At 40.0% G+C, this 11,210-nt stretch overlaps 1 protein-coding gene across 9 annotated transcripts in view; it reads left to right on the top strand.

Annotated features, from left to right (window-relative positions):
• The window catches only part of TNRC6A (trinucleotide repeat containing adaptor 6A), a 101,016-nt gene that overhangs the window by 24,496 nt on the left and 65,310 nt on the right, over positions 1-11,210 (top strand). For 6 of the 9 annotated variants that reach the window (XM_087869698.1, XM_045776473.2, XM_045776470.2 and 3 more), the window contains one exon: positions 7,353-7,374. The exons of the other annotated variants lie outside the window; for them this stretch is intronic. In XM_087869698.1, coding sequence (XP_087725824.1) covers positions 7,353-7,374 — 22 coding nt within the window. The remainder of the gene's footprint in view (positions 1-7,352; positions 7,375-11,210) is intronic. 9 annotated transcript variants of the gene reach the window in all.

The raw sequence follows: 11,210 nt of genomic DNA, 5'->3' as shown, positions 1-11,210 counted from the left end.
ACATTAAGATATTTGAAAATAAGCCTAAGGCATAATATGCTGCAGAAGGTCTCTAGACAGTACATTGTCAGAAACTGTCACCAAAACAATACAAATTGTAGAAAAAGAAAAGATTATGTTCATAATTAGAGAGACTTTTTAAAATTAACAGTGAATCCTGATGACAGCTGGGTACTCATCTCCTACTTTATCAAGGTTTCAAGGACCTTAAAAATGTTCTAAAAGACCCCGTGGAATTACTGTTCTACTTCTGTATTCAGTGACAGTTCTGATTTTAATTTCTTACCTATACCCCTTCTGTGCCAGGCACTGTGTTAAGCCACACACCTCTCTTCACATTATTTAATAGGGAAGAACACAGCATCCCAGATGCTGCAGCAGATGAAGCACAGAAAACCGCTTCACTCAGCATGGAGTGGGGCCGATGGAAGGGAACATTTTCTTAGAGTAGAAATTAGCCAAGTGAACAAGGAGTGGAATAGAAAGGGATTCCAAGTAGAGTAAAATCAGCGGTAAGCGCCCTCGGCCTTATAGAAGTATGGGTTTTGATTGGCGGGGGTGGGATGCCTAGAGCAGAAGTGTCAGGGTGAGACTGCAGAGGGTGGTGTTAGCTGTGGATGGTTCTCCGGGTTTTGGCCGTTAAGTGTTGGGGAAGACACTGAAGGCATTTCAGTAGGCTGATGTAAAAGTTTGTGCTTGAGAATGTTTACCTTAGCAAACTTTGGGCTTGGATTGGAAGAGGTAGAAACTAGAGGCTCAGATGCTGGTGGAGGGAATGTGGAAAGAACCCACAGAGTTTGTTGGAGGGATATGAAGGGAGAATGACTTTGACGCTCCAGTTCCATATTGACTGACGGGAGTACATCTCGGGAGCAGCTAACCAGGTTAGGGAACAGAAAGGAGGAAAGAGGATTTTGTTCTGGAGTGCTGAGCTGACAGTGTGATCAGGGAGAACGGGGTGGGAGGGGTAGAGTGTAGAGCGTTGGATGATGGAGAGTGAAGAGGTGATAGGTGGCCTTAGCATTTGGCCTTTTGCTTGCTCTCAGGAGTGACTGGGAGGGATGCATCTGTAATTGTCATTGTCCGGGTTTAGAATAGGTTTCTAGTATAGAGTTTTGGCATTGATGATGCCATAGACCTCTGTCAGAGGCCTGTGATACAGGTTGGTCTTTGCAATGTGATCAGTCTTTAGCTGAGGAATGTTGTGGAAAAAGTTGTATCCTCTGTAAGTTAAGGTTGGGGAAGGCTTATGAGACTCTTGGTCTGTGCTGTGAAGGCCATGAGTGAAGAGAGCTAAGAAACTTCGGAGACTTGTTGAAGAAGGTGCTTTAGGTGTACCTTATGTAGAATCGGTAGTTTGGCAAGCATCTGAGTGTTGTGTTAGCCCCTGTTGATCCCTGCTTCTAAAGAATTCAGAATGTAGCTGGTAAGTTAGGATGTCTGCGAAATGGCTAGAGAAGAAGCCTAAGGTACTATATAATGAAGCATGTTTATTTAGGATTTACCCTATTTACTGAGAAAATTCTGAGAAAGGGAGGAAGTCACTGGATGATTTCTTTAAAAGTTATATTTTTAAAATGTGTGATGTGAGTAAATTTTTTAAGGTTGCAACAAATACAGATAATGGCTCCAATTGCTAAGGTTCATCTTTACATTCTTTCATAACTAAAGCTCTGACTCACTAAGTCAGTGTCTTTAACACGTGAATGATGCTTTCTTACCATTTGGCCTCTCACCAGATCTGAAGTGACAGCTTTTCATACTCTTTCCCATTCCATCCCTGCCTCACCCTGTTCTTCTGGTCTCACCCTAACCCTGTCCTGCTGGAATCATCACAGAGGCATAGAGATAATGGGGAGCGTTTCCTTCTTTTGCCAGATCTTCAGCATTGGTAGGGTATTCCTGTGTATCCTGTAGACACAGTAATATCTAGCCACTGAACACAATCATTTTATTTTTAAAAAATTTTTTAAGATTTTATTTATTTATTTGAGAGAGAGAGAGCGCAAACGAGGGTGGGGAGGGACAGAGGGAGAAGCAGACTCCCCACTGAGCAGGGAGCCCGGCCTGAGGCTCCATCCCAGGACCCTGAGACCATGACCTGAGCCGAAGGCAGAGGCTTAACTGACTGCTGAGCCACCCAGGCGCCCTGGCCACTGAGCACAATTTACCTCTAATAAATGTTAAGTGTAGTAGGTTAGACTGCCACTGTAAATAAGACTGTTCTTCAAATTCCAAATAATCAGCTTACAACTGAATTTGAATAATACATGTTGTTATAAGCGAGGACAGTTGGTATTTCTATAGGCTGTTACCAAATAGCTATTAAAGAAAACAAAACAAAAAAGAATCCCAAGTTGGCACACTTACAGCCCATATGAAAGATTGTGAGACACAAGAGTTTTAAGACAAGTTTCCTCAAGCTTGTTTTTTGTCTGTAGTAGGAGCCAGCAGGTGTATGCAGGTAGGTGGCAGACATCTACATGAGACAGGTAGGCAAGCCCATTTGTATGAATGTTGGAACATAAACTCACTACAGTAAAAACAGTCTGCCTGTTTTATGTAATGTACGCACATGTTAGAAAAAACCTATATATTTTTATTTCTGAAAAAGACTTCGGATAACTGTCTGTTCTGATCTATTCATTTTTGCCAGAAAGCGGTCAAGCATTAAAATGAGTTAAAGTGGCCAGCCATGGTTTTGTCAGGGTGACAGAACTAGGGATAGGATGGGAAGCTGCTAAGACTCCCAGCTGACACTTTTTCAAAATTAGGTGCCACGGTGTTGTCCTTTGTCCTTTTTTTTTTTTTTTTTTAAGATTTTATTTTTGAATAATCTCTATACTACATCTAGGGCTCAAACTTACAGGACCAAGATTCAGAGTCACACGCTCCACCGACTGAGCCAGCCAGGCACCCCTATTCTTTATACTTTTTGCTTTATTTTTCACAACCTAAAGGTGAACTTTAAAGCTGCAAGTAATATATCATGGTAATTTCTGTAAGGCATTTAACAAGTCTTTATTCCATGTGTACAGAAACATGGTCCCCGGTGGCCACTGTATTTTTAAGGAATTCGAATTCAGATCACAGATTATTTTCTATTTTAAATAGAAACCAGGTAACACAGCTCCTTCTATAAATGTTGAGACACCAGCAAGGCTCACTGTAATGTTTTTACTATGGTAGTTTTTTATTTTGTCTACTTAAATACAAATTTCAAGTATCTAAATTCCTCTTTGAAGAAATTTTACACGAAAATTACATGCTTTTCATTATATTTCAGGCTTGGTACATCTCTCACAGTGAGATCAGTGACTGGATGGCTTTATTTTTAGTTTTGTTTTTTGAAAAGCTTTCTATTTCATATCTAAGAGTCAGGGCTGTTTACTTATCTCTTCTAATTCCAAGGCTTAGGAAATAATTTGATACACAGTATGGGAATGTAGTTTCCGCACTTAAAACGGGCAACAGTGGCAGCAGTAGCTTGTTACCACGGATTTATCTCCAGGTTCTGTTTTTAGGAGAAATTTCTAGAAGGAATCTTGAGAGAAATGTAGTGAAGGGAAAAGGAGGTTGAGAAATAGATTAATTATAGAGGGGGTAATGTAGTATAACCTTTACTTTAAGCATGTAATTGTAGTTCCTAGAAAGCATATAATGGTTGAGGAGCCGGAGGGAAGCAACAATACAAATTGGGATCTTTTAGTGTTGAGAATGTTTTAAAGTCAGTGTTCATGACTATTTTTGTTACTGTGTTATAGGAGCTGAGGGGATCGTTACAGGCTTTGTGGATTTAAAAGTACTCAGTTTGGGTTTAAGCGAGACTTACGTTACAGAAAACTTCCAACTTTCTTTCCCCTTTTCGGAAATTTTAGTATCAATCATCATGTCTCCCAAAGGCCATGTTGGTCTGAGGCTAGGGATCCTGTTCAGCAATGCAAGGAGCAAAGTTTCTCAGTAGCCTGGGGTGGTAACGTAATCAGGCCTGGAGCAGTGCAGCCCTCTAGGGCAGCCAAGTGTTCGCTTACTGTCCTGCCCCCGATTTCAGCTGACTGGTCTCCACTGGTCTCGGTTCCTTTTTTTTTTTTTTTTTTTTTTTTAAATAAAACACTGTATGCAGCAGACCTGAGGTCTAGGCTGAGTGCTGCTGGCTAAGAAATCCTAGAAAAGCTTTCTGACCCCTAATTACCTCATTTAAAATAGGCGAATTTGACCATCAATTCTTCATTCCTGATGTTAGTTTCTAATACCTGGCACTGTGAAGATATGGTAGATGATTAGGAAAAGAGAAAAAAAATGGGACTTGGGAAACTGGAGTGTGTTTGAGTTGGGCCATTTTCCAGGGTGCAAGGACTGAGCCAGGGCCCTGGCAGGTGTGGCTGGTGGCAACACCGGCAGTGGCGGCTAATACCTCTTGAATACTTCCTGCATGTCAGACAGGGTCCTTAAGCCCTGGGCCCCCCCCCCCCCCCCCCCCGCCAGCTTTTCATGAGTTGGATCCTTCTAGGCTTACAACAGCTCTGGGATAGGTGTTTTTGTTCCTGTCTTACAGTGGAGGAAACTGAGCTTTAGAGAAGTTAACTAATTTTGACCAAGGTCACATCAAGTGTTAAGTGGTGGAGTGAAGATTCAGAGTCTGGCTTCAGACACTGAGCTCCTAGCCACTCAAGTATGCTTAGGGAGCTTAGGGGTCGAGGGGTTGGGACAAGTGGTGCAGAGCCTGACAGAAGCAACGTGGCATGCTGTGTGTCTGCCATTTGTCTGATACCTTCCTTTATGAAGTGATGCAATTGTAGTAATTGCTTGTGGAATCACAGCTCAGGCTTTTTTTTTTTTTTTTTTAAGTAGGCTCTGCATCCAATGTGGGGCTCAGACTCATGACCCTGAGATCAAGAGTTGCGTGCTCCACTGACTGAGCCAGCCAGGTGCCCCATTTTTTTTGTTTGTTTGTTTTTTTTTTAAAGAAAAAGATACTCAATATGGAAATAATTTTGCTTCTAGATTTGACAGAATCCTTTAATTCTGTTGTACAAGAGGATCTACAGTGATACCTCACATTTGAATAATGTAAAGAGAAAGTCTTTGTGTTGTATTTGGGCCTCATAATAGCCCTGAAAGGTAAGCAGTACAATCCCTGCCTCCAATCTCCCCATTTGAGAAATTAGGAAACTGAGACCCCGAGGGTTTAAATGACCAGGTCATGTAAAAGTAAAAAAGAAATTTGAAGTTAGTTTTAACATATTTTATGTGACCATATATATCCAAAATACTATTCTAACATGTAGTTAGTATCAAATATTATTAATGAGATATTTTACCTTCTTTAAGTACTGAAAAGTAGAAGTCTGGTATTTTACACATAGCAGTTTGGACTTGGTTTACTTCAGGGGTCAGTAGCCACATGTGGACATGGCTGCCGTTTTGAACAGTGTTGACAGATACTCTTAAAGTCACTGATCCCATTTGGAAAATTATCTTTTGAACAGTTTGAGTAATATGCTAGGTCTCTGGACCAACCCACAAAGACTTATTTTAAAGAAGTGGCACTTGCTGAGTTCTGTTTCCTCTTAATCTGTTAGGAGCTCTTGGGTTCTGTTCTTCACATTCCTTCAGTATTAGTCAGTATTCTGATGGGCAGACACCTTTGGGTGTCTTCTTGGTGCCGTTCTCTGTGGATGACAGAATACTGAATGAGGTTGACTGTTGTTCTAAAGCAGTGTGGATTTGTTTTGAAGTTGTTTTTCCGGAGGAGTTGGAGAGTACATATCCTTTATGTTAAGGCCCCCGAGAGCAACACTGTCTGTCTTGGGGATAATGTGGTGATCATGGCTTCTGTGCATTGTAACTTAGTTTCCTTTTGAAGTAAACCATAGAAGAGCCTAGGAGAGTTAAAAAAAAAAAAAAAAGATAGATTTTCAGCATGTAAAATACTTTTTGTGCTATAATGTTTTGGCTTCAGAAAATTATGTATTTTATTGTTTGACATAGTACTTCTCATAAAGTATTCATATACCAAGTTCTCTCTAATAAGACTGTTTTTCTACCATCAGATTTTAAAACAATTTCTCCAGAAGTAAATTAAGTGTTCAGGCTAGTTAACTGGTCTTTTGCCATTGTCCTTTCATCAGTTTTTTGTTTTTGTTTTTTTTTAATTTTTGATCCATATGAAGTAAAAGATGGGCCTCCATTATTTAGCATAACACTAGTGCTCTAAAGCTTGGTGAAGGCGCTCACCGCCTAGACTGACTCTCCGGTTCTCCAGGGAAAGATTGTTTGGTGTGGCTTCAGGATTAGGGTAATTGCCATTTAGTCCTTTACCATCTAGCTCTATAATGATCTAATTCCAAAAATGCTATTTTTAGTAACAGTAATTTAATATGACTAAGCAAAAATTATTGTGCCCCATGACACTTAAGGAAAGTTTTATCTTTATTTAGGAACAATTCCTGGTTATTTGGCTATGAATTATTCAGTCTTTCCTCACCTCCCTGCCTGTCTTTGTATCTTTTTTTTTTTTTTTTTTCCGGACTCCCATGCAATTGGTCTTAACTAAAAAGTTGATTTTTGCTTGTGGCCTCTGTCTGTAATCCGTTCCTTCTTTTTGGGGCCCTTGAAGTTTGAGTGAGGTATCTTGAGGCAGCTGCTGCCCTCAAGCCCTGCTCCTTGTTATGTCAGAGACAGCGGACAACAGGGCAGGCGTGGCGAAGCAGGGTTTGCGTCAGTTTAGCTTCTGAACACAGTAATTTTAATGAATTGTCAGATGTGTCAGAAGTGACAGATATATTTGAAATTTTTTCCCACTCAAAAATACTTAAAAGTTAACTATGTTTAACTGAGAGAGCAGCCTAACCTCCAGGAGTTAAATTTAATACTGATTTGGCAAAGTGGTTACATTCAGCTTTTCTTCCAGAAAACTTAATTCATTTTTTATCATTTGAAATAAGAATTTTTGAAACCATTTAAACTTATGCAAAACTCAGTAGATCCATTAAATGTTAAAGGTGACGGTTATAGAAAATTCATTTAAAAACTAAATGAGAAAAGTGCAGTGCCATTTTTTTTTATTATTTACTGTCATACAATGATGTCTTCTCTGCTTTGTATCTAAAGAAACATTTCAAACATTTTTTATTAATAAACATTGTATCAGGGACAATGGGGCACATCTGTGGGAAAAGCATGCTTTCTTTGCATATCTTTTCCTATGCAGTTCACCTAAATGACAAATTCCTTATTTAATAAAAGTGTATATGTCTTATATAGTAGTAATATATGAACATTTTATCATAACAATCCATTTCTTTCAGTTTCATATTTACATTGTTTTTTGTTTGTTTGTTTGTTTTTAGGCCACTGAACAAAAAATCAAAGGTACGTTGTTTAAAGCTATTTTTATCCCTTTTTTTTTTCTCCATTAAAGCAAGGTTGTTGATATGCATTTTTATTCACCTCCAGGATTGGGAGAGCGAAGAGCGTGAAAGAACAGAGGGGTGGGGACAGACTTCTTCAGTGACATCACCTTGGAGTCATCCCTTGGGGCTAATGGTTTACATATTACCACTTTTAAAATATACCACCTCGAGACCTCCCTTACAGCCGTCTCCTAGGATGGGCACCACTTCCTGACACACTTCTTGATTAGAGTCTTCGAGCACATGTACCTGCCCTTCAGTCTTCTGTGTAAAGAAGTCTTGTCGGAGGTTATCTCTGGGACTTTTGCCTTGTCCCTTGCTTTTTATTCCATGGTCTCTGTATACAGTTGTCCCCCACTCCTTCCTGGAGGCAGACCATGATACCCACTCCAAATTTAATTAGTGAGAATAGTAGATTCCTAACCTGATGGTCATTTTGCCAGGCTGAACAGCTCCCAGTACACATCAAGCAGGAGCCTTCAGACTGCTAAGGAAACAGGAACATCGTTCCTCTCAGATCCAGGAACTCTTCACCCTCTCAGGAGTTGACTATCTGGTAAAGGTGTAGGGCTCTCAGGTGTTGAACTTGTTAGGCTTGAAGATTCTGAATTTTTACATGTAGCTATATCAGAAGTATGACCTCTGCATTTGGTTGAGATACACAGTACTGCCTATTTTTATTCAAGGTCAGCATTTGTTAAGGTAACATTAGGTGCAAGTGTGTAAGAGCGAATAAGAACATCTTAGCTTACATTTTACCAGAGTAAGTGACAGTAGAAGGACACACCTAAACGCAGCATAGTATCATGTGATTTGCTTCAGGTAGAAATGCCATCGTTGTCCTGGAGCACAGAGGAGTAATAAGTAGCTTATTTGACACAGGGGGTTAAGGAAAATCTCCTTGAGATTATGAATCTTAAAAGATGAAACAGCCAATCCAAGAAAGGATGAAATGACAGAGGGATCAATCAGGTGATTGACGGTACTGAGACAAGAAATAATGTATTTGCGGCAGATATTCCTAGAGCATTAAATATCCAGCAATAAGTAAATAGGGTAGAAGGATTTTTCTGAAGAGATAGGTAGGGGTTAGGTCAGAGAAGGCCTTATATGCTCTGTGTACTAAGGAACTTGGACTTCTGTTTTATAGACAAGAGCCACTGAAGAGTTTAAGCAGAAGAGTGAAATGGTTTTTTTGTTCTTTTTAAAAAGCTGTCAGTCACTGTGCATGGAAAGTGTTGGCTGAAAGATGCAATGAATTGAAGAAAGGCACTGCCTGGGCAGAGGAAGAGGGTGGACAAGAAGAGGGAATATTCAGAAAATAAGTGTGGAGGTGTTGGGGGGAAGGGACAGAATATAGGCCTGGAGGTAGGGGGAAATCATAGGGCTTCATGCTGGTTAGAAAGAGGGGAGTCAGCCTGGGTGATGTATGCAATTGGTGACACTGGTAACACTGTGTGTTAACTATAGTGGAATCAAAACAAATAAACTATCAATTTGAGTCTTAAAAAAGAGAGTGGAGAGCCAGCAAAGTTCACAGTCATAAGCCATGCTTTAGAAGCACTTCTTGTTAGTAATGTCTAGCCTCACCAACAGAGGCAGTTCCAGCGAGGGAAGAGGGGGAGTAAAGAGGGGAAGGACGATTTGAACTGAGGCCTTGGCAGCAGGGGTAGGAGATAGATGGAAGATGTGTGAGGTCTAGAATTCACAGGATTGCAACTGGTGAGATCAGAAGGGGGTATTGATGGTGACATTGTGGCTTTGGATCTGGACATGTAAGAAAGTTACAAGGGTGTGGAATGATGTAGGGGGGGAGCATTGCCAGATTAATTTAGTAGGAACATGACCAGATTCTTCATCTTCAAGCTCCACTTTCCTCACGCCACTCCCCTCTATACAGATGTTAAGTTGTCCCTTTGCTCTGCTTCAAGACCAAACTCCTCTGCTTGGCTTTCAAGGCCCTCTTTAATCTAACCTCCCATGATCTAATCAGCCTGTTGCCCCTCTTTTATACTTTTCAGAGCATTCTCATCTCTTTCATGTTCATTCCCGTTTCTGTTTCTTTTTGATCCAACTCCTCAGCCAAGAGGCCTTTCACTGTTTCCAGACCTCACAGAGCTCATCTTCTAATGGATCACTCCAATGGCCATTGATTCTCCCTTCCGATTTCTTAGGATGTTATGATGTATCTTAAATTTGGGGCACTTGAATATAGTCTGTCTTAGAGTTTTGACTGGCCCATGGGTATTTGTTTCTCCAACATGATCTTTGAATGCCTACTGTTTATATCCTTTCCAAATGTAAATCATCGTTTTACATCCATACATAAAATATGAGTGTATTTGAATCTTCTTGATTTTAGACTTTCCACAGCTCTGAGAATGTTAGGCTAAGTATATGAAAGTTGCTTCAAAGTGTATTATGTTGTTTTGCCAGCTATTTTACTCCACCCTTCTTTTGATGGCAGCTCCGTGATTGGTCACATTATTCTGATTTATGAAAATGTATTATTTATTTTTTGTGCCATGTATAATATCTATGCGGTATTTGTGATTTGGGGTTCATGGTGATTAGAGATTATAGACTGGAGGCTTGTGGGACAGGTTTGGTACACACAGTTGTTACTGCTTACTAAATGTTTGGTTTTGGAATAATTCATGACTTACAGAAAAGTTGAAAAGGTAGTAGAGAGTTTTCCCACATACACCTCACTCAGTTTTCCCATGATTAACATCTTGGATTTCTGTGGCACCTTTGTCAAAACCAAGAAACTGATATTGGTATTAACAGAACTCGAGACTTCATTGAAATTTCCCTCTGTCTTCCGTTAACTTATTTCTAAAATCCAGCGCCAGATACACAAATGCATCTAGTTGTCCTGTCTCCTCAGTCTCCTCTGGTCTCCACGCGGTGTTTTTATTTTGCTTTACATTTCTGGTTGCCAACATTTACAAATAGGAGAATCTGCATCATCGAGAATTGCGGTTTCTCTTGCAGTTTTTACGATCCACATCATTTTTTGTCCTTCTCTAGTAGTCTCTATCAGGCCCAGGGCTAGTAACTTCTGGCTCTCAAGTACTTGAAAGAAGTGGGGCTGCTGTGACTGAGGAGTGGAATTTTTAGTTTTCTTAGGGTCTTCGTGATTAGCAGGAGTCCCGATCTTAGTGTTCAGACTGAGCATGACTGGCTAGGCTGCAGCACCCTCTCTGAATTCTGCCTTAATGAGCTGTTCTTTCTAAGGCTACTGCCATTTCTGGTTAAATAACACTAATGTTGCTTCTGCCCAGTGGTAAGACAGTTTGTATAAAAGTGGGGGTTTTGTAAAGTATCATAAATTAAATTCTTGACCAGCTTTCTTACATGAAGACAAGTCGATGTTTATTTCTTGGTGCAACGGATTCATAACTCATCTAATGAAAATGTGGGCCAACATAATGCGAGACATAATGAAATTCTTGAAAGTTTTATTCTACCTTGTGACTTGAACTTTGAAAAACTGTAAGGAGCATGCATATTTGAATGTTTGAATATCTGAAGTATCTTTTAAAAATATCTGAGTATCTCCTTGAAACGGGAGTGAAATGCTGAAAAATTTATGGTGAGGTATAGGAATAGATGGATAGATTTTTAAAAAGATGCCCTGTGGCCTACGTAATGTAAAGGCAGGGAAGGAGTTAATATTCCCTGTTCAGAATGCCTTTGGGAACTTGATTAAGAAAAGTAATTTTTCAAAAACAGCTTTTTAGCTCTGACACTGGCCTGTTTTGGAAGCATGCTCATTATACATTCCTTGCA

This window comes from Ursus americanus, chromosome 2, assembly GCF_024610735.1.
Source record: "Ursus americanus isolate L20-20 chromosome 2, mUrsAme1.1.p, whole genome shotgun sequence".
Lineage (NCBI taxonomy): Eukaryota > Metazoa > Chordata > Mammalia > Carnivora > Ursidae > Ursus > Ursus americanus.
This window is presented reverse-complemented; position numbering and strand designations above follow the sequence as displayed.